General features: G+C 45.4%; 1 protein-coding gene across 2 annotated transcripts in view; it reads right to left on the reverse strand.

Annotated features, from left to right (window-relative positions):
* The window catches only part of DOK5 (docking protein 5), a 53,599-nt gene that overhangs the window by 19,962 nt on the left and 9,379 nt on the right, over window positions 1-24,258 (reverse strand). For both annotated transcript variants that reach the window (XM_077778350.1, XM_077778351.1), the window contains exon 4: window positions 16,211-16,346. In XM_077778350.1, coding sequence (XP_077634476.1) covers window positions 16,211-16,346 — 136 coding nt within the window. The remainder of the gene's footprint in view (window positions 1-16,210; window positions 16,347-24,258) is intronic.

Here is a 24,258-nt window from a genome sequence, read left to right on the forward strand (position 1 = left end):
AAGTCTCCTTTTGATACTAACGCATCTCAAAATAAATCAGTGTCCTCCCTCAACTACACACCATCCCAGTCACTAGTTTAAGGAACTCTGCAGCTAGGAATAGGGCACTGAGGACTATGGGTAAGGATCCCACTCTTTCCAGAACAGGCTTGTACAGAGCATCTCTCTGCTTCCTACACTGTAATTTCTTTTTTTTAATGTTTATTTATTTTGAGAGGGAGAGAGCGAGAGCCCGAGCAGGAAAGGGGCTGAGAGAGAGGGAGAGAGAGAATCCCAATCCCGACGCAAGGTGCGAACCCACAAACTGTTGTGAGATCATGATCTGAGCAGACACCAAGAGTCGGGACTCTAAAGGAGCCAAGCCACCCAAGCACCTCCCTCCCCTGCAGTTTTACGGGCCCTCCTCAGCCCCAGCCCTTCCTCCTGTGGGTCTCCTCCAAATGAAAGCCAGGAGCAGTTACAAGGAGACTCAAGAAGATTTGTCAGAGAAGCTAAAACATAATTTCAGATCTCTAGCCAGAGAGAAGTACTTCATCTAGCTCATGAATAGGAAATCTGTTTTGAACTGAATCTTAAAATGTTAGGTTTTTTTTTCGTACAAAATCCAGACCACATATCTCCCTTAAAAGAACAGTGGTCTTCGACAATACTTAAAAAAGAGAAAAAAGGCATCAAAATCAAGGATGTGTTTGTGGAGCATGTAGTCTATATACCAAGTCTGACAGATTTCTGCGGTTTATCAAATACACCGTAAAGTTCTAGCAAATAGATCCTGTACGGTTTGGTGCTAGGAGGCATTTATTGAGATCGCTACATTTGCTGCATTCCGCGGGGTTCTTTCTGCTCGATGAAGCAGGTTCATTTCATCAATACAGACTGCTTGAAATGCTAATTGCTACGCTAAGTGGCAGGAACCAAGCCCTCTGGAACAGAGATGCAAAGACTGTTGAACAGTCTGGTAGTCATCGTGGGGCAGCCATGTCATCGGTGAGAAGATGTCATTTGTCTGCACGGTGTACAGAGGTGCACACAGTGGCTCCTGCTGGACAGGTGCACTCTTCTTTGTGCAGGAGGAGATTTCTTAAAGGGCCCTAGTGTTCTTCAATAAGAGGTCCGTAACTGCATGTTCTTGCTTTCCTAAACCCTGCAAACATACAGTGCTGATACACAAGTAAAGAGTGGCTAATGTCCAATAATTAGGCAACCAGCAGAGCGGTATCCTGGCTGATGGGCGTATGTCTTCCTATGACTGTCTGTATGCTGGATGTCGCGGCCCCATGCTGTGTCGTCTCTAGCTCTTATTTCAGGGATCAAGGAGCCAGCTCCTCAGAGTCACTTGGGACTTTGAGAGCCACTCTGAGAGCAGTGAACAACATCAACATCGCTTGAGAACTTACTAGACCTTCAAATTCCAACGCCCCACAGCAGACCTGTGGAACAATGGGAGGTAGAGTCCAGCGACCTGAGGCTCAATAAGCCTTCCAGGTGACTGTGATGCACTCTGAAGGGGGAGACCCACTGTCCCCAGCCTGCCTTTCCCAACCTCTTCCCCTTTCCCCCGCACCCAGCCCACAAACACACATTGGGGCCCTACACGTCCTTTGTTTTCTACCTACAGAAAGTCCCCAGATCTGGTCCTTCCTGTCAGTGCCCACTGAATACATGTCCTGGACTTTACATTCCTATCCTGACTCCTCACTTACTAATTCTGAGCTACTGAGCCTCCGTTTCTCCCTCTAGGAAACTGACCTAATAATGCTACCAATTAAATCCAAAATACGCCAGTATTTTGGAAGGCAGTATAGTAATACCTATTTAAAATCTGAAATACTTAAAAACCTTTACTTCAGCAATCCTGCTCCTGGGTTTAGAAAATTCAGCTAAATAAATTATAGTTCAGAAACTCAGTTAAAGTTAACATATATGAGAGCATGTATGTAAGGATGTGTGTTGTAGTATTACCAGTGGCCCACAAAATCTGATATTCCCAGAGACAGGCTTAATAAGTTAATATTACATTGAGACCCTGAAATAAAGCATTCTGTTAAAAAGAATAAGAGCAAGGTTGGCAAAATTTTCCGTCAAGGGCCATGTAACAAGTGGTTTTGCACGCCATACGATCTCCATCATGCCAATGAATCAACTCTTCTGCTTCAGTGTGAAAGCGGCCATAACCACACAGCAATGGAGGGCACAGCTGTGCTCCAGCAACACTTTCCTAACAAAAACAGGCATATGCCAGATTTTGTGCATGGACCACAGATGGCTAGCCCTTGAATCACACCTACGCTCTGTGACTTTTAAGTACTGTATTTCTCACATCAAAACCACAATGGGATACCACCTCACACTAGTCAGAGTGGCTAAAATTAACAAATCAGGAAACAACAAATGCTGGTGAGGATGTGGAGAAAGGGGAACCCTCTTGCACTGTTGGTGGGAATGCAAACTAGTGCAGTTGCTCTAGAAAACGGTGTGGAGGTTCCTCAAAATGTTAAACACAGAACCACCCAATGACCCAGGAATTGCCGTACTAGGAATTTATCCAAAGGACACAGGACTGCTGATTCAAAGGGGTACATGCACCCCAATGTTTACAGCAGCACTATCAACAATAGCCAAATTATGGAAAGAGCCCAAATGTCCACAGACTGATGAAGGATAAAGAAGATGAAAAAGAATGAAATCTTGCCATTTGCAACAGTGTGGATGGAACTGGAGGGTATGTTAAAGCAAAATAAGTCAGTCAGAGAAAGCCAGATATTACATGATTTCATTCATATACGGAGTTTAAGAAACAAATAAACACAGGGGAAAGGAAGGAAAACTGAGATAAAAACAGAGAGGGAAGCAAACCATAAGAGACTCCTACATACAGAGACCAAACTGAGGGTTGATGGGGGGGGGGGCATTAAGGAGGGCACTTGGGATGAGCACCAGGTTCTACTCCTGAAGCTGAGACTACGCTGTGTGTTACCTAACTTGAGAATAAAAATATTAAGTACGGTATTTCTGTTAGGGATTTACTCTTAAATGGGAAAAACAAGGAGATAGTTTCAAAAATCTGTCATAGGACCACAATTTTATAGTAGAAACAATGACTGTCAAACATGCACCTTATATGTGTAGCCAGATATGGGTCAATCCACATGTGTCCGTAGATACGGATTTCCGTATGGGATTATACGGAAATGGAGAAAAACATGGAGAGAGGAGTACCAACTTCTGAACCAGATTTAGGAGATTCTAAGGATGGCAAAGGAAGGAAGAGATTCAAATAATTCACCAAGAGAGAAACTACTATAGTACTTAACCATCTCTATCATCATATTTTTGCAGTTAGTTAAATTCTACATATGTGAGTTTCTATAAAAATTAATGGGATCCAAAAACCAATCCCTATCTCCTAGGCTAGCTGTGAAAATTAAATGAAATACACCACGCAGACCCTCAGCACAGAGCCAGATGCAGCCGCTCTTTCCAACTCGAATTACCCCTCTATTAGACTAAGCCCCTTAACTGGGTTTGCCGCTGACACACTGCCCGGCTCACAGCCCTGCCTCTCCCCTTACATCCCTTTCCACGAATTCTGTGCTGGATGTTCTTTAGTTCATTCATTCATTGCATTCATTTATATGCTCTGGGCATCACCTATAAACCATGCACTAATGCCAGGGGCTGGAAACTTAAAAATGAATGAAACTCAGTTCCTCCGCTCCCCAGGATTTTAGAGTAAATGGCCAGAGTGCTAAAGGCCAGCTTTGGTCACGTGGCCCACCGGCTGACTCCACAATGGCGCTCCCTCCTCTACAAAAGGGAACACACTCTCTCGTAAGCAAAGCTCTCCTTTCCGCAGATGGGGAGGATAGGGGGTGGGGGAGAAGATTCTCTGTATGTGCTCATAAGCCTAGTGCCGGGCATGATTCCTAGCACCCAGGAGGCGTGTGGTTAGATGTGGTTCAATGACTGGATCACTAAGCGAATGAGAAACCCCTACAGTCTAACACTCCCTTTGCCGTTTTATCCTTTCTTACTACATGTCAATGACAGTAACAGCTCAGGTTGATTTGTATTAAGCAGGTGACCGGCACAAGGCCAAGAAATCACTGGCCTTATCCCATCTGGCAAGGTGTGGACTAATAAAACCCACCTTTACCGAGCGAGAGACAAATGCTAAGGGTGGTAAAGTCACCTGCGCCGAGACACTGAGCTGGTATGTAAGACCTGGCCTCATTACTCCAGAGCTAAAGTTCATGTCACAATCCTGTGTGTTCTTCTAGAAAGCACTGAGGATGTTACAAAGGCCTTAAAGCCTTAAAGGATGGGCTCAAATCTTCTTCTTAAAGATAAAAGACACCTGAACTTTATTTCCAAAGCTTAGAGAGACGGCAACTGGCTGAAAGCCAAGGCTGCCAGGAGAGGGCCCCGCCCTCCCATCTTGAGGCACAGAATCTATTCGTGATTCTACCGGGCCCTCCGACCCCCACCATCCCAGGGGGCTGCTCTCAAGTGGAAATCAGCAATCTGCCAAACACAGGGTCTTCCTTGGCTTCCTAATGAAACCCATTCCCATAGCTGCCTGAGTCTGATTCCAGCTCTGACAGATGTTTGGCATAAGCTACCCAAAGGGCTGTCTTTCCTTCCTCAGACTCCTCTCCCCTGTTCTGGCATCTGCGGAGAAAGTGACAGGTATTCCTATCATCGAGATGCTACAGAGCCATTGCAGAAGATTAGTGAAGTGTCAGGGAAATCGAGAAAGCAGAGACTGACTTGGCAGATGTTAGAAAGAGAAGGAGAGGGGAGCCTGGGTGGATCAGTCGGTTAAGCGTCTGACTTCAACTCAGGTCATGATCTCACGGGTCGTGGGTTCGAGCCCCGCGTCGGGCTCTGTGCTGACAGCTAGCTCAGAGCCTTAAGCCTGCTTCAGATTCTGTGTCTCCCTCTTTTTCTGACCCTCCCCTGCTCGTGCTGTCTCTCTCTCTCTCTCAGAAATAAATAAAACATTAAAAAAAATAGATTAAAAAAAAAGAGGAGAGGCAGAGAGACAAAGAAAAGAAAGTGAGTAGGAGAGCAAGACTGCCTTCCTGCTAAGGAAAAACGCAGCAGAGACACCAACTTGGTGAACAGAACTCGCTACGACAATGCCTGTGTTGTCACCTCCAGCTTGACAGAGCAGACTGTTAGTGCAATCAACCATTTGGGGCCAAATTTCCAAGCGAAGCATTTTGCGGAACACCAGATGCACTCGAATGGATATTTTCATGGGGAATGAAAGTGATATGCATCAATTTATTCAGAGTCATCTGAATTCTCAGCCACATGCATAAAACAAAATCACCACTCCGTTTGCTTCCGGTAACTTTCATGCCTCCTTCCTAAGGAAGTCCTCTCCCCACCCTTGCATCGAAATTGACATCCTTGGGGAATATTTTCCATGGCCTCTTAAAGCAGACTGGCTTCAAACCTAGGGGTTGGCTTGGCATTGAGAGGGCTCTGGGTTTATTTCTTTTCTTTTTTTTCTTCTTCTCTACACTCATAAAATTAATCTATGTGGCCTCCATTTTTGTTCACTCAATAGACATTTACTAATAAGCACTGTGGCCAGGCCCCAGGCATATTGGAGACACATGGGGGCAAGTCCCGGCTGTCTGGTCAGTTCCAGCTTCTAGTAGAACAGCCAGTTACTCAGCCAGCTGTTGAAGCTAATGCATGCGGGAAAAAATCCCGTATGGTCACACGGAACTCAGTGACTCACTTCTACAGAAGCAGGTGCTTTTGTGATAAGATGCAGTGTCTATGCAGGAACTGAGACCAGTGAGCAAAGGGGTGGGTCATGTTTTCTGTCTTCTGCTTACTCCGGGCACAAGTCCACAGAGCAGAGTGGTGGGCTGGTGGGCAGAAACGCCTGGGCCACAGAGATGCGTCATTTTTTGTTGTTCTGTATAACTAACCCTGTGCATATTTATGGGGTCCTGAATATTGACAGAGTCCCAGCCGCCCCTGCTGGAGACCCGCACATAAGGCAGAGCCCTTATGTCACGGTCCGATGCTGTCATGCTTGCTCAAACATCATCCACCAGTATCTTAAGGAAACAATAAGCAACAGCCCTAAGTCCATCACCCAAATTCCTGGTGTTGCCCATTGATGCCCCCCTTGCTTCAACGTAAGTCTCTTTCTTCCGGCTCATTCCAGGCTAATTGGTGTGAGTAAAAAGGAAATCATGGTAACAGCTCACATTTGTTGAATCTTTGTGTGTCCCTGCTAAGTGCCTTCCATGTACTAGCCCACGTGAAGCACACACCATTGTGAGGCAGAAACAGCATTTATCATCACCCCCATGTGATACATGGCAAAGGGAAGCCATGGTGCCTAGCTCAGAAGTGACATCAGATCCCAGACACATGGACCATCAAATTCTGGCCCAGTGGGTTCTCAACCTCCCACTATTGACATGTGGGATGAGGTTACTCTTTGTTGTGGGGGCTGTTCTGTTTAGCGGCATCCCTGATCCCTGCGCGCTAGATGCTGGGAGCATCTTTCTGACCGCCTCCACCTCCCTCAGTGTCGACAACCAAAAGCAATTCCAGATGCTGCAAAATGTCTCCCAGGAGGCAAAATCTCCAGCCACTGAGAATCACTGGTGTAGGGTGACTATAAATTTCAGTGTTCCTGGCTGCATCCTGCTAACATCTGTTATGTACGAGTCACTCTGCACCAGGGCCAGCTTCGGGGGCAGCCAACCTGTGCAGTCACCCAGAGCCCCATGCCTGATGTGATGCTTTGCCGTTACCATTTTGAAAATTGTAATTCTTGAACAAGGGACCTTATGCATTTATTTTGAATCAGCAGAGCTACAGATTACATAGTCAGTCTTGCTCTTAAGAAGGTCAACCTTGACTCTCAAAAGTGACCCAGACTATGGTAACCCTACTGATGATATGCAATAGAGCCTTTAAAAGCTCACCATGTGATTTTCTTTTGGGTATGTGTATCTTATGAAAGGAAAAACACAAAAGCCTGGTTTGCTCTTCTACACCGGGCTGCACAGGTGGTTTTAGTCACCAAGCGAGCACATCTATGCTTCCACATTTTGCATTTTCCAACAGTTTCCCTGATGCATATCCACCCTAACATTTTCCCCGGTAAGAGCCAGCCTCTGCCGCCAGACAAATGGCCATAATCTTCCATCTAAAGAGGTATCAAGGAAATAAGTATCTTAGCCAAAAATATACAGGGCAAGAGGTATGTGCTGTCCCTCTAAACCAGGGGCTGCAAGCTGGAACACCTACACGGGTTACATGGGTAGCAGAACTCGGGTAAAGATTCTGGGCACTGAGATGTTGTAAAGAAACACCAAGCACTATATAACCCTGAAAGGTATCCACCCTCTCGAAATGGTAGCTGCTATTCTAACTCAGGCAGGCACGGTGTGACCAGATGTTCTCATTTTTTCAAACGATACAGCTATGTATTTTATGTGAAATCTCCCATTTTAAACATTGGGAACTAATTTATTTAAAAAAAACCCTCTACGCCAATACCTTGTAGACAAGACAAAGCTTGGGTGCCTGCCACACCCACAGCACCTGTACTGCCATCTTCGGCAATCGTGACGCCATGTCCCTGCTCAGGACAGCTGAGGACTCTACTGGAGCTTCCTTACTGCCTGAAGCCAAGAGCTAACCTGACCCATCCCCCCCAGCGAGTCACATAATGGAGAAGGAACTGTATTTTATGCTTGGGTGGATTGATAAAAATTTGGGTAGGAACCTGTTAAGTAATCAATTTCCACTTCGGCAAAAACAATTGATTAGATCTTCCTAAAATGTTGAAACTCTCATAGTTGGAGACAATAGTCCATCCTGGCACTGCCCTTGAATACCTTCTCTGTGGAACATTCTGGCAGTCGGATTCTGGTCATACCTGACACTTTAATATCATGGGGAAAAAAAAGAGCCACACAAGGCAAAGCGAGTAGGCTGGGGCAACCAAAAATGGAACCCTATTAAATTATCCTTTAAAATGACTGATTCTGCTTAAAATCATAAATGGCTTCTGGTTTTACTGATAGGTATTCAGCATTATTGCTTTGCCATCAGTAAACTCCTAGGAGACAAAGCAAATCTATGTGGCTTACAAGAGAGGGACTGATTAATAATCTATGTACATTTGTGTCTAAAACCAGGGTGTAGAGGGGATGTCAGTGAATGACAGCCTGCAGGTCAAATCCCGATGGCCTATATGTGTATGGCCCAGAGCTAAGAATGGTTTTTATGGTTTTTTTTCAGTAAAAAAGAAGAGGAGGAGGAAATAATGAAGGAGGAGAAAACAGCAGCGCCATATGGGGCCCACAAAGCATAAAATATTTACCCTTGTCAGAAAATATTTACCAACCCTTGGTGGAGATGGATAAATCACTCACTTCCTAATGTCTCAAAATTTATTAAAAATGGCACTGAACCAATTCTGCTCATCTCTCTGTCCCCGCCAGTATTCCCATCTCTCGCCTCTCTGCCATGACGGAGTTTTGGAAAACTGTGTTCCTCACCACTGCCCATCTGGTCAACCAGACACAGGCTCTGCACTCATTGGAACATCCTCTGTTCCCATCAAGATGTGCTGCTGTCTTACCCCCTTAAGGCTTTCAGTGGACTATCTACAGGGTCGCCATCTTAAACATTAATATTAATTAACAAAAGAATAATTGATATGAATATTAAACAAAGTTACAACCTGTTATTAACATTTAGTATATTTCCTTTTCCTATAGAGGCAAACCCACCAGCTGACAATGACCGTGGCAAGGGCACAGGAGCCTACAGCCATGAGGAAGAACTGTACAAGGTAGGGCAGACTTTGCGGTGCCTGCGTGGCTCAGTCAGTTAAGCATCTGACTCCTGGTTTCAGCTCAGGTCATGATCTCAAGGTTTGGGGGTTCAAGCCCTGTGCTGGGCTCGGGGCCGACAGTGCAGAACCTGCTTGGAATTCTCTCTCTTCCTCCTTTCTCTCTGCCTTTCCTCTGCTCGTGCTCTCTCTCTCAAAATAAATAAACATAAAAAACCCTTAATACTCAGGTAAAAGGACTATTAAAATCCACCCCTGCACATCAAAAGTTATTAAGTTGTTATAAGAGACTGAAAAGGACACGCTTCAAAAATGACATTTTCCCCCCATACACCAGAACAAAAGTCAGAGCAAATTTAAGGAAGAAGCCTGAGTTTCATCCATTTCTGTCCTATCTTTAAAGTAAATTCCTAGAAGTACTATTGCTGCATAAAGAGATGTGTGAATTTTATATTTAATAAATTTAATTTATTAATAAATTTAATAAATAAGGACAAAATGCACTCCAATGACATCATAGCAAACTGAGCTCACAGACTTCAGTGATGCATGCATCGAGGGGTATAAATCATAACTCCTTATCTAAATGTTAAGCTCCTTTAAAGATGCAAAAGTCTTTATTTTTAACACTTATGTTCTCCATAAGACTTACTACAATGCTTTCTTTGCAAGCAGTACATGCGTGTTTCCATAAAAAGTCTTTGAATCATAATTTTTATGCCAGGATGTAAAAACGGTTTAATTTAGGAGGGCAAAAAAGCTGATAACTGCTTTAAGCAATACACAATACATAAAGAAGCAAACAAATAAATAAAAGAATGAATAAATAAGTTAACCCAGTAACCAGAGCCCACAAAGAGAAGAGATAGGACCTAATTTTTCTGAGGGGACGGGATGGGGCCAGAGAGCAGGGTGAGCTGGGGGGAGAGTGTTTATACAAATGAAACCACAGCAGAGAGGAGTTTATTTCAGTGTCCAAATAGTAATTAAACTGATTCTATGATTTACCTGATCCTCTGTCTGTTAAAAAAAAAAAAAAAAAAAAGAATAGTTTATGGCTTTTTAAATTTTTTTCTAATGTTCATTTATTTTTGAGAGACACAGAGAGAGAGAGAGAGAGAGAGAGAGAGACAGACTGTGAGCGGGGGAGGGGCAGAGAGAGAGGGAGACACAGACTCTGAAATAGGCTCCAGGCTCTGAGCTGTCAGCACGGAGCCTGATGCGGGGCTCAAACCCACGAATCCTGAGATCATGACCTGAGCCAAAGTCATATGCTTAACCGACTGAGCCACCCAGGTGCCCCTGTAGCTTTTTATTTTATTTTTTAAATTTACTTATTTTTTTTTTACAAATAGTTTATTGTCAAATCGGTTTCCATATAACACCCAGTGCTCATCCCCACAAGTGCCCTATAGCTTTTTAAATTAGACTCTGAGTAAGAGCCCCTTTGGTTTCCAGAATTGTGGAAGAATGTCACTTGAATTCTCCAAATTCATTACACTTCATTTGCAGAACCAAGTTTGGCAGTAAATCTATCAATCATGCAAACAAACAAAGAAAAAAAGGTGGTAGAGAATGGTTCAGGACAGCTCTCAAACCTGGGTCCAGTCCAGGGCTCTAGAGTACAGGGGAAGATATCGTGCCCTGGGGCCTCGATGATGTCACTACCACGGGCGGGGGTTGCTAGATAAAACCGTGGAGCCCCACCCGGAGAGCCTGCTAACTTAGTCTTTCTCCACCTTGTCACTCGATGTGCCTTGAAGGAAATTCTAAAAACGACAGGCCCCAGCGAGGAATGAGGAACATCCCACACACCGCCACTCCTTGTTCCAAAATTAGACTCTGTCACAGACTCTGATCTCCAAGGTGGCAAAAATAGCCAAGCTGCTTGAGGGAGTCCCGAGCTGTCCCCGCAGAGTCCCCGGCAGCTTCTCCCGCGGGGGCAGCTGGCAGCTGGTGGGCAGACAAGTCCTTGTGGCTCAGTCTCATTCAACAGTTGGTCCTTCCCCTGACACTCCAGCCACACACACACACACACACACACACACACACACACACACCCCGGCAGGNCACACACCCACACACACACACACACACACCCCGGCCCCAGCCAGCACTCCCTAGGACGGCAGAACAACACGTCGCATTTAAAAAGCGAGAACTGGAGAGAGGCATTTTGAGACATAAGATTGCCATTTGGGTTCAAAACTACCCTTAAAAACGGCATTTCTTGTAACAGTGACGGTGATTTCTGAAAGGCATCAAGTTGACAGCTATTTCAGAAAGGCACGCTGATATTCAGGGTAATGTGAAAGCTCTAGGATAGCTCTCAGTGGGGACACCCGAGGGAGAGAAAAGCTGTCAAAGTCTCCAAGGGAGTGAGGCACTGTGACCCAGGGGCAGCGGGTCAGGGACCAGACAAAAGGAGCCTGGATCCCTGACTCCCGTAGAAATGAGCTCAGTGATGGCAGGCAGGTGACTGAACCACTCCGCGTGTGGCCTCATCTCTCTGAGAGGCACTGGGATTCCTTCTAGGTCAAGGGGCACAGAGAATAGTCTCCAATTGCGACCCCATGGGAGCGTGAGCCCCCTATTTGCCACTGCAGCCTGGAGCACAGATCAGAGTACCTCAGGCCCTCAATAAACATTCTGGAAGGAACACACGAATAGGAAGGAACAAATGAATGAGTTTACCTTCCAGTCAAGGTGGAGATGAGGGAGAAAGCAAGTGAAGTGCCTGCCATATCGCAAGAGGCCTTGTAAATGGTGCTGGCCGCTACGACCGATGAGACCACGGGCAGATGCCAGTAAATGCCCGGCATTATTAGTAGGACACCCTAAGGCGGGAACATATTTAAAAGGGTGAAATCAAAGCACTGAATAAATAAATATCCCAGAAGGTTGTGTGGTGTGGGATCAGACGCCATGATGGCGGCCTCCACGGTCTACCCCCCAGGTGTTCACACTCTGTGTGGGCCCCTCCCCTGACCTCGGGAAGGACTTGACAGCTAACAGGATGTCCCTTGTGTGGTTATGACGCCTAGCATTGTGGCCTCCGGCCTGTGAGGAGACTCTCCCTCTTGCTGGCTTTGATGAAGTGAGGGGGGAGGGCGTGGGAAGGCCTGTGCAGTAAAGAGCTGAGGGTGGCCTCCAAGCCGCAGCCAGCAACAAACTGAGGCCCTCAATCATACCGTGACATGACACTAAGTCCCCCCCCAACAACCATGTGACTTTGTGGGTGGATCCTTCCCCATTCTAGCCTTGAGATGAGCCTGAAGCATCTCGGCCTTGTGAGGAACTAAAGCTGGGGGCCCAGCTAAGCCACGCCTGCCCCACAGCAACTATGAGATAATGTGTGTTGCATTAGGTGCGTTGTTAGTGGTACTTCGTTGCACAGCAAATGAAAATGAAGACATGGAGTAATCCGTGCAAGATATCCACTGGCCGCAGCACGGGCAGCCAGTGCTCAGAGAAGGACCACTTGCGGAGAGGAACCACAGGGAGAGGTAGGGACCTTGGGGAAGTGAAGACCCCCCCATCTGCCCCACAGACGTCAGACAGTACTGGGCTCATCTGGCGGTTGCTGACGCGTGGGAATCAGTGCTGTCACAACTTCGCACTCTTCAAGATAACACAGGAATCTGAATTTTAGGTGAAATCTCTCAGTTTTTAAATGTTGGCCACAAAGTTGGGATTTTTAGAACAGCAGCAAGCTAATCTCATGTAGGAGAAAGAAAATAGGTCTGGGGCTTCGTTGGGAGATACGTAGAAAAGCGGGGCCTATACTGGGACACTTGCTCCAAATTCCAGCTTCCAGGCTGGTGGCCCTGGCCTGCCATACAGCAGTGGTTGTAGGCTTAGAAAGTCCTTAAAATGCTGCTGATTACACAGTGGAGACAAGATACATTTTTCTCATTATCGAAATCATTATCGTACTAGTTTCCTATGGCTATTGTCACAAATTGCCATGGTTTGGTGGCTTCAAACAACATAAATCTGTCTCCTCACACAACTCTGGAAGCCACATGTCCAAAGTCAGTTCACCGAGCTAAACTCAAGGTGTTGGCCAATCTGGGTCCTTCTGGAGATTCTGGGGCAGAATCTGTTCCCTTCCTTTCCAGCATCCAGGGCACCCACATCCTTTGGGTCACATATCTTCCATCTTCAAAGTCATCAGCACACAAACCAAATCTCTCTCTCCCTCCCCCTCTCTCTTTGCTCCCATCATCACACCACCTTCCAACTCTATTTCTTCCTGTTTCCCTCCCATGAGGACCCTTGTGATGACACTGGGTCCACCTGAATGAGCTCGGATAATCTCCCCATCTCAAGAGCCTGAACTTGGCCACATCTGCAAAGTCCCTTCTGCCACGTAAATCACATTCACAGGTTCCAGGGATTAGGACATGACATCTTTGGAGCCATTATTCAGCGTATCCCTATTACTATTATTAATGCTGTTGTTGTTGTTATTGGACCCACAAGCTTCCTCTTTGTGACCGCTGGGATTCAGGTCACAAGTCTGGTCCAAACCAAGTCATTTAAGGCTACAGCTTCAAACCGGCACGGGTTCTGCGGTAAAGCTTCTGTTTGTAGAGGCATCTTGGGAGTTTTACAACAGAAGCCACCAACGGTGGGTTAGGGCATCCTAATAATGAGGCTAAGCCCAGCGGTTAGCATCTCATCTTTCTCCATTTATGACCTTGACTATCTCAGAAGCAAGCTGGTAGTGGTGTACGTGCAATTCCCCGTTGAGAATATACCCAGGTCTATGTGCGTCCATCACCAGTTACTAGAAAGTGCAGAACTGGAACCTGGGAGGGTGGCCCAGCAGGGTCGTTTTCATTTGCTTCATTGTCCTGTGGCACCTCTTTTCTCCCCAAATCAGGGGTTGATCCAAGTACATGAATTTTAAGCATTTCATAATCCCCGTGGAACTTCCTTGAGATTCGGATCCCATTTTGATGCTGACTCATTTCCATCTAAACCAGGATGTTGTTGCTTTAAAAATCGCACTCGTTTTATGGAACTCATTAAGCACACAGCAAATTAAGAGCAAACAACATTATTTGCCAGTTAAATTTGCAAAGGGGTGACCTAAATGGATTACTCATATTCCTGATTAATTTTTAGTGGAAGTAATGAGGAGGTTGTAAATGGAAAAACATATACATGAAGAACTTGCCTTTCAAGCACAAAACAATTTATGCTAATTGATGGCTTTACCAATAAGGTAATCTTGGAAAAATTTCTTCAGATGTTTAAAGCCATCTAATGGGATAGCTATACAACTTTAAAGCAATGACATGTTGCCCTATTAAGTTCCAAGTGACTTGAATTCTACTTTATTTTTTTAAATGTTTTTACTTAGTTTTGAGTGAGAGTAAGACAGAGCGCGAGCTGGGGAGCGACAGAAAGAGAGGGAGACACAGAATCTGAAGCAGGCTCCAGGCTCTGAGCTGTCAGCAGAGAGCCTGATGCAGGGTTCAAACTCGTGAACCACGCAATCATGACCTGGGCTGAAGTCGGATGCTCAACCGACTGAGCCACCCAGGAGCCCCAAATTCTACTTTACAACTATCCATCCATTCATGCATCCGTCCATCCATTTACCTATCTTTATTGCAATATCCAGAATTGGTAAGCATATGGGGAAATGGATACCAAGACTGTATTAGTTCAAAAAGAATATTTTGAGATAGGGAGAAAAATCAAGAGAAGAGCATTTCATGATATGTGAAACTCACATGAAATGTGAATTTCAGTGCCCATTAATAAAGTTTCTTTGCAACAGACCCACACCCATTGAGAATGTTTTTACCTATAGCTGCTTCTACACTACAATGACAGAGTTAAGTAGTTCCAGTGAAGACCATCCTGGTTCACAAAGCCCAAAATATTTACCAGCTGTCCCTTTACAGAAAGTTTTGCTGATCTCTGCTCTAAAATCCCAGACCACTGCATAAATAAGTCATTTGGGAATAATCTGAGGCTGCTCAGGGACAGATCATCTTACTGGTATGCCTTCCCCTCTCTTTAAATCCAACCACCTCACATGTTTAAATCATAAACTTTCAAACCACCCTAATCGCACCATGCCAACCCAGTTCCTTTTGGTTTTGCAGATTTCCTTCCAGATATGAGGCTCTAGGGGTGTGTTCGCAGCCATGATGCATGACTTGCATCATTTAACTGTTGTGTATTAATTTAAGATTTTGTGAATTTATTCTTCTTAAAGAAGAAATTCATGAATCATCATTCTCTGTGCAAGTCACGGCTCCTAACACAATGCAATGAACAGGGCAGATGTTCCCACCGAACTTCTACATGTATTTGTGTTTGTGGTATCTTTATATATCAATGTCTATGAAGGCTGATCAACCGGGGATGGGAGGCGCATGGCTCTGGGAAGAACAGAGCCTCCGGACATGTTGCCTATGGCCCACAGAGTATTCCTGTTTTCTTGTTGGTTTTACCTAGCATTAATTTCCAGCAGTTACAAACAAGATATTATATACAGACTCAAATCCTAGACTTCTCTGGAAAAAAATTGAGAGATGTCCTACATGGAGCCCACAGTCTCATATAAACAGAGTCTTCTGGTTTTGAGCTTTTGACATTTTCCCCCCATTCCCCCTCACCCCTCTTCTCTGTGGCCCCTGTTGAAATCATACCATGTGGTACTGCTATAAACATATAGCTACAGGAAGATCATCTACATAGTTGGGCCTTTAGATGTCCATATGCATCCAAATTGATTCTGATGAACATACTCACTGCAACAGACTAATGACTATGTCCCCTCCCAAAATTCACATACTGAAATCTTAACCCCCCCTAGGTGATGATGGTGTTAGGATGGAGGGCCTTTGGGAGGTGATTAGGTCATGAGGGCAGATGCCTCACAATAAGGATTATAAAAGAGACTCAGAGAGATCTCTCTCCCCTTCCATCAGTGAGACAGAGAAAAGACCATCGTCTATGAACCAGGAAGTGGGTGCCACCAGACGCTGAGTAGGCTGGTGCCTTGCTCAAGCTATCAGTGAGAAATAAATTAATTTCTGTTGTTTATAAGCCATGTAGTCCTATGGTATTTGCTGTAGGAGCCGAAGCTGGTTACGACACACACATGTAATAATAACTGAGGCACAAAGAAGACAAACAGTGATGTATGCTTACTCTGTTACCGGCTGGCTCTTCAGGCTTTGCAAGGATGGCATTTAATCCAAGTAATACACGGCTGAGTACAGGAGTAAGCCATCTGCTCAAATAATGCGGGCCATGTTTTTCAGCATAAAGATGCTAAGATTGCATTCTATGGGAGTATACATATGCTGGGTCATAAGGAAGGAACTCCAGACATACCATTGAATTTTTCACGCTCTGCAGCAAGCGCTCGTGCTGCTCAGCGATCGCCAAGGCAGCGGAGTGGACTTTCTGGTAGATGGCCTCCCCATCTCGCGTTTGAAAGATAAACAGCCCTTCCCCAGTTTCACACATCCTGTGAAAACAAAAGCAAAAAGCTCCTGAAAATCCAGTTCCGAGAAGTTCCATACACTGGAAAACGCCACGAAACCAGACCCACTTATTTCACACGAGATCGGGATTCTTGTTCACATTCGCTAAGCTAAGTCAACTAGAATCAGAATTTCCAATTAATTGTTGTCAATATGGGCAGGAAAGCATACATTCTAGGCTAACTCATTGCTGATGTGTTGTGTTTTTTTGTTTAATCAAGGAGCAAAGGTTAATAAAGAGCTGTTTCTTGGTTCTAAGTACAATCCCAGTACTTTGCCTTCCTGCTCTCAAAGACAGCTATGCACCTGGGTTCCCATTACTGTCCATGAATCAGAAGCTCATCAGGAGCTCTGTCATCTAGGGGCGCCTGGGTGGCTCAGTCGGTTAAGCGTTCGACTTCGGCTCAGGTCATGATCTCACGGTTCGTGGGTTCGAGCCCTGCGTCAGACTCTGTGCTGACAGCTCAGAGCCTTGAGCCTGCTTCGGATCCTGTGTCTCCCTCTCTCTCTGCCCCTCCCCCACTTATACTCGGTCTCTCAAAAATAAAAAGAAAACGTTAAAAAAAATTTTAAATAAAATTAAAGAAACTCTGCCATCCAGCTCAGTGGTGGAAGAAGGATTCTGTGACTCCTAGGTTCTGTTCTTTCCTTATAGATAATGGCTTTAAGGATTCTTTCATTTCCAAAATCAATCTGGATTCTTTTCCTCAATTTACCCACTGACTTTTACCTTGGACACTTTCTCCAGTTTCCAGAGTAGTCCCCAAAGCCCCAACAGTCTGTCTTATGACCTTACACTAACAGAAACAAGTGGATAGAAATCTAGAGAAGGTAAAATAATGAGTTTAAGTTGGGCCTTTCCTATGTTTTGTGAAGATAAGGACTCAGACAAGAGACCATGGTGGCCATACCGAGATACAACAGTTTTGAATTTCCCAAGAATGACTTTGCCTAAATGATAAACCTGTCACTCCAAGCCATGGGTTATGCGATGCGTCAAGAATCCGGAAGAAAATTAGCTCAGAAAGCACCAGGAGATTCATTCATTTGTGCACAAAGCAAGTATGTATCAAGGCAGAGTGAAATAAGAACCAAGTGGGCTCCAGATTGCCTGGCCAGGCTTGCCCCTGGCCAGCTTTGTTAGCTGCCACACATTACTTAGCCTGCCTTTTCTTTTGTGAAATAAATAGGAGGCTAACAGCCATCACATAAGTGGACTGAAGGTGTTAGATACGCTATGTAAAGTGCACAAAGGAGATCTTTCACCTGATGTGCACCTTCGTTATTCGACTGGAAGGTAAGCTCCAGGTAGACCAGATCTGCTTCGGATTTGTTCACAGATCTTCTGCCAGTGTTTACAAGAGGGGGTGACCTATGTCCGGCGCTCAATAACTAACTGGAAAATGAACTGTGAAATAGCAGACGTTGCTAGGAAAAGGTGTAATTAAGAACTTGACTCTGGCTTCCTGGAGGAAGTTTTATTGAAACTGAGGCTTCTGGAAGAGATGGGAGGAAGAGCAGTCTGACAAAGAACTGCACAGAGAATGCCCAGAGGTGGGACGAAGGCAAGCGACACACTGGGGAGCGGGTGACCAGAGAGGGGCAGCCTCCGTTCCAGGAGCTCTGGGGCCCAGTGCGAGCTCCGGGAGATGACAGGCTTCGCTCTGCAAAGTCACCCCCCCCCCCACAACCCTTCCTATAGGCACACGTGCCCAACTTTGGAAACTGTCCCCTCTCTGTGCCAGTGACATGTCACACTGACATACCATATTGGAAAAATACTAATGGGACTGAACTTACGAAAACCAAAATAAATGATCCCACAGCAGACAGTATAAATAAACAAGCTTATGAGATGCGAACGCCAGTGGGTTCCTCATTCCCTCACTTGCACGATGTATTCTGTGCATGTGTGTGTGTCCCTGTGTGTTTTGAACATTTGGACATTGTTACAAGCAGGATGTATCTCATACTCAACATGTATATTTATGGCATTCTTCTCTCTACTCCTGCAAAGTGGTTATTAAATCAATGTTACTTTTCACATTTTCAATTACATATTCTATTTGAAAGAATAAGGTACTTGTCAGACAAACATAAGGCAAATCATAAGGGCTCTAGCAATGGATGTAATGGTAAAGAAACAGGCTTTTTCCCCGAGAAGTTTATAATTTATTTGGCTAAACAAGACCTAGGTGAGTGAACAGGTTCAAGACCAACATCTTGGTGCTGTGAGCCATACTGGTCAGAGGTGCCCTGATAAGGGAAAGGGGTGGGTGTCAACATTACTTGGTAACAAAGCAAATTAGGAAGCCAAAAACGGGTGGGATACAGATCAGAGGCACTTTTCAGGAGAGACACAAAATTAGGAGCAAAACATTGCAGAAGTGAAGTGAACGCAGGGCTCGTCTCCCACCTGTGGCTGCAGCATGCCAGAGACACTACGGCTAAGAAAATACACACAGACTGGGGCGCATCTGGGTGGCTCAGTCGGTTAAGCATCCGACTTCAGCTCAGGTCATGATCTCATGGTTCATGGGTTCGAGCCCCGCGTCAGGCTCTGTGCTGACAGCTCAGAGCCTGGAGCCTGCTTTGGATCCTGTGTCTCCCTCTCTCTCTGCCCCTCCCCCATTCACACTCTGTCTCTCTCAAAAACAAACCTCAAAAATTTTTTTTAAAAAGAAAGAAAATATACACAGAGAAACACAAAACAAAGTAAAAAAGGCTTTAACCACATGGGTTTTGGCAGCCCCATCTTGAAGAAAAAGCTGGGGAAGAAACTCGTAACACAGAACAGGGGCTCTCTCCACTGGTGCAGCTGACATCAGCAGTATCACATGGCCAGATCGTTCTTTATTGCAGGGACTGTCCTATGAGTTGTAAGATGTGTAGCAGCATCTCTGGTCTCTACCCATTGGATGACAGTAGGATCCCCTGGTTGAGACGATGAAAAATGTCTCCAGACATTGATAAATGTCCCCAAGGTGGCAAAATGTCCCCAGCTGAAAACCACTGAAATAAATAAGACCACGATAAGGGGTTGAGGGAGCACCTAACTCATGGTTCAGCGGTGGAGAGGTTGTGCGCACAAGGTGGACTGTGTGTCCAGGGGAGATGTGGATTCACCATGGACGGTATTCACACTGAAGCAGAGAGGACATCCTGCACCGGTCTGTGGGGTCTTGCCTGTCCCAATTGTTGATGTCATCACCTAGTGGATCTCAGCTTGAGACAAGGTGGCCATTGACTCTGCTGGTGCCGTGTATAGGTGTGATTATGTGTGCACCTGTGCGCGTGCGTGTGTTTTGGCTGGAGATCAGGTAATCGAGGCTGCTGCTAACAGCAGCAGTGACAGTTTTCCTGTCCTTCGCTGAGGCCAGTGGGGGGAAAAACAGAAATCAATGTAAGACACTATGTGATGTGTCACTGCACCACTCCAGCTTCTGAGCACATCAGTCATTCTCATACGACTCTCATTTGCTTGTCAAATCTTTGGGCCACTTTATTTAATACTTGTTTAATCAACTCAGTTCTCTTCTCCCTTAAACAAATGTATTGTAAATGAGTCACCAAATCAATATCATAAGCCAGTATGCTCAACTGTAAGTTGAAGGCAGATGTGAAAAGAAATACAGTAAAAACAAAATATGGTATTAACCTCTAACCAGATCCTCTTGGCGAGGATCTAAGCGGGACATTTGCTCACTTGTTAGTAACACAAGTAAAGTAGAAAGTGTTAGAATACGTGTTCAAGGCGTGCCAACACCTCACTGAAATGTTTCTCTATAATTTAACCAAAAGGATCAAAAAGGTAATTAAGAAGAACTGGGTGGCTCAATAAGCTAAGCATCTGACTCTTGGTTTTGGCTCGGGTCATGATCTCATGGTTTGTGAGTTTGAGCCCTGAGTCTGGCTCTGAGCTGTCAGTGCAGAGCCTGCTTGGGATTCTCTCTCTCTCTCTCTCTCTCTCTGACCCTCTCCTGATGATGTACTCTCCCTCTCTATCAAAATAAATAAGTAAAACTTAAACGTAAACTAAAAAAAGAGAAGAAAATGACTTTGTCACTGTAAGATTCCATTCACTTAATGTTATGCCTCAATCACTAAAACGATCCCACATTTGGGGAAACGTGGCTGGGATTCCTGGAGCCCTGTGCCAGGTGGTGTGGGAGAGAGAGACAGAAAGTCTCATTCAGTTCCCTCATATGCTGGAATCATGGTCAAGTTTTCTACCTCTCAAAGTTTCCACAGACAAACCTTTTAGGGTGAGGAAATTGTGTTTTATTTTTAGCAAAGGATCTCAAGTCAAGATAAGCATCTACTGAGCATTTGTTGTCATTTTAACCCTTTAAAATGTTGGGGCACCTGGGTGGCTCAGTCAGTTAAGCGTCTGACTTCAGCTCAGGTCATGATCTCACGGTTCATGGTTTCGAGCCCCGCGTCGGGCTCTGTGCTGACAGCTAGCTCAGAGCCTAGAGCCTGCTTCTGATTCTGTGTCTCCCTCTCTCTCCGACCCTCCCCTGCTTATGCTGTCTCTCTCTCTCAGAAATAAATTAAAAAAAAAAAACATAAAAAAATAAAATGTCAAAGCCAATGAGAGGTGGTCTTCAGGGAAATCTTTAGGAGGGAAGCACATTCACATCTTTGCCTGGACGGAAACGGTGGGTCATCACAGCCTGAAACAGTGGGAAAGCAAAGGAAAGATGCATGGCAGAGGAAGGCATGTGGCTGGGGAAGAAAGTCTATGTTTGAGGCTCGGGAGCTATGAACACAGAGTAATACAAACCTCTTCTTTGTGAATGGAGCTATGAATTCGGGAATGTGATTCTCCCTTTAGGAAAGCAGCAGCTTTCATTAAACAAAGATTATAATGCAAATGACTGGGGGGATTTGTTTCTCAGCTGGCTGCAGCCAGGTATACTGTGTCTGGAGTGTTAGCACCTTAAACAAAGCCCATCAGCTCAGTGCATGAGATGAAGATAAGGTTCCAGAACACACGCTGTCCCTTCTCCCGTGGCTGCACCATCCCCGTCACCAGGCTTCCTAACGGTTCCCTTAAATGTGTACAGAAGCTGCCGTTATCATTTTTTAATTTTTTAAAAAAGGTTTATTCTTTAACATTTATTTAGTTATTTAATTTTGAGAAAGAGAGAGAAAGAGAGAGACAAACACAAGCAGGGGAGGGGCAGGGAGAGAGGGAGAGAATCCCAAGCAGGCTCCCGTAGATCAGCACAGAGCCCGGCCCGATGCGGAGCTCCATCTCATGAACCCCGAGATCGTGGCCTGAGCTGAAACTGAGAGTCGGACGCTTAACTGACAAAGCCACCCAGGTGCCCCCCCGCCGCCATTATCATTTTTTAAATTTAAATTCTAACCCTTGTGTGTTGACTTGAGAGTTTATGAAAACAAAACCAACCCAAAACAATCCGAAGTCATAAAACATGGCTAGTGTAAGAGACACTGATAGTTTTTTAGTACATCTGTTTTTTTTAAATGATTTACTTATTTCTGAGAGAGAGAGAGAGTGTGAGCAGGGGAGGGTCAGAGAGAGAGGGAGACACAGAATCTGAAACAGGCTCCAGGCTCTGAGCTGGCTGTCGGCATAGAGCCCGACACGGGCTCGAACCCACAAACTGTGAGATCATGACCTGAGCCAAAGTTGGATGCTTAACCGACTGAGCCACCCAGGTGCCCTTAGGACATCTGTTCTTAATCATGTAACACATAAGGTCAAAAAACCAACACTTTTCCCCCATGTTTGCTTCCCATGTGATGCCCTGACCCAGACCTTAGGGAGCACCCCCCCCATCACCCCGTTCTTCCCGCTCTAGTGCTCTATAAGCAGTGGGATGAAACGGAAGGGCTTTTCACAGTTTCTAAACCCAAACACCACGTGTGGCTTTACTGATCCCCAGAGAATGAAAAGCCAGGTGAGCAACAGAGGGAAACTTCTGAATAAACCCTGAAGTTCATATGCCCCAGACTGAAGTCCGATCACCTCCACACCGGCGCCCCCCCCCCGCGCCCCCAGGCATTCCTGTGCAGTTTCCATGGCTCCCCGGAGGACCCTGATTCCCCTCTTTGTCTCCTCACCCACGTCCAGTCAGTCAGTACATCCTCTGGGCATTAGCTTCAAAACATGTCCGTATCCAAACACCTAAGCCCACGTTCATTGTTACTCGCGTCCTTGCAGCCATTCTTGTCCTTACGGTGAGCACTGCCATGCCCCCTCCTAACTGTTTTTAGTCTGAGTTAAAGAAAAAAAATATTCAGACCATGTCACTTCTTTGCTAACCGCTTCCTGTGGAGGAAAAAAATTTAATCTTGTCCAAAAGATCTGGTCTAGCCTTTGCCAACATGGGAGGTAATTTGTGTTTGCCTGGGTTCTTGGGTTAGACAAATAGTAACAATGGGATTTAGGGTGAGGCTTTGGGTCACGTGCTATCGGCTGTCCCAGAGCCTAGGATCAGCCATGCAGGCAATCAATGAATCAACCAATCAAGCATGGGATGGAGTCCCAGTAAGAAGTCTACACGCTGTGGCTGGGGAGCGTTCCTGGTTGACAACAGTCTGCGTGTACGGTCACATACTGATATGAGGAAAGTACAGCATTCTGACTCCACAGGGACAAGATGCAGAATCTCTATGCCAGGCACTTCTCTGGACTCACCACCATATACTCTTCCCTTATCTGATGTTAGTGACTGTGTAACCCTCAGTGTTAGAAGCTTTGACCACCAGTTCCATAGATGTCAGGAAGCTCCGAGTCATTCGAGCAAATTATGAAGCCTTTGGTTGTGGGAACGCTTGGACTTGTAATTGAGGTCAGAAGCAGGGAAGGTCTTGGGGACTGCTTCTTCAAACCTCACAGTGGTTCCCATCTCTCCCTGCCTACAACGGCCACCCAACTAAGACAAAAAGCCAAATTCTTTACAGCGGCTGCAAGCCCCACACGGCCTGACACCGTTCCACCTCTTCCTTTACAAACATCGTGCCCCCCTCCCTTATTCCGCTCTGGTCATGTCAGTCTCCTGGCTTTTCTTTGCACACTCCACATCTACCCCCCTCGGCACCTTTTCCTAACGTCCTTCTTCTGGCTGGAATGCTCCCCCCATCACGATTCCTCCTAGGTCTTTTGTCGGCATCACTGACTCGGTTTGCAAAGCCAGTCCTGCTCACCCTATTTAAAATTGCACCCCCTCTTTGGGGACTCTCTATTGAATGATCTTATTGTTTGTTGTGGCCTTACACAATCTAACATCTATTTTTCTTTTTAAAATGTCTATTATTGTCCAAATCCCCTTTTCTCTACAGAGTGAATTTCACACTGACAGAACACATATATGCTTTATTCACTGCTATGTCCGCAGTGCTTAGAACCACATGATGCTCCTAGGGAAAATTCAATGAATGCTTGATGAAAGAAGAAAATGGCTCCTTTTTATTTGCTAGACCCTTCTAGAATGTGAGGTACCATCACAGGTAAATTGGTCACATATACCAGTGGATCATCACCTGCAGGAAGATGGCTGCATTATACAGATGGCCAATATGTATGTGAAGAAATACCCAGTGTCTCACTAACCATTAGGGAAATCAAAACCAGAATAAGATACCATCTCACACCTGTTAGAACGGCTATTAAGGAAAAGACATGAGATAACAAGTGTCCATGAGAATGGGGAGGAAAGTCTAGAGACCCTTGTGCCCTGTTGACGGGAATAGAAATTGGTACAGCCTTGTGGAAAACAGTACGGAGGTTCTTCAAATAATTAAAAACAGAACTACCACATGCATCCAGCTATTCTAGTTCTGGGTATCTATCCAAAGAAGATGAAGTCACTAACCCAATGTGTGAGCCTCGTGTTCACTGTAGCATTGGTTACAATGGCCAAG

This window comes from Crocuta crocuta, unplaced genomic scaffold, assembly GCF_008692635.1.
Source record: "Crocuta crocuta isolate KB4526 unplaced genomic scaffold, BGI_CrCroc_1.0 scaffold27, whole genome shotgun sequence".
In the NCBI taxonomy this organism is placed as follows: Eukaryota; Metazoa; Chordata; class Mammalia; order Carnivora; family Hyaenidae; genus Crocuta; species Crocuta crocuta.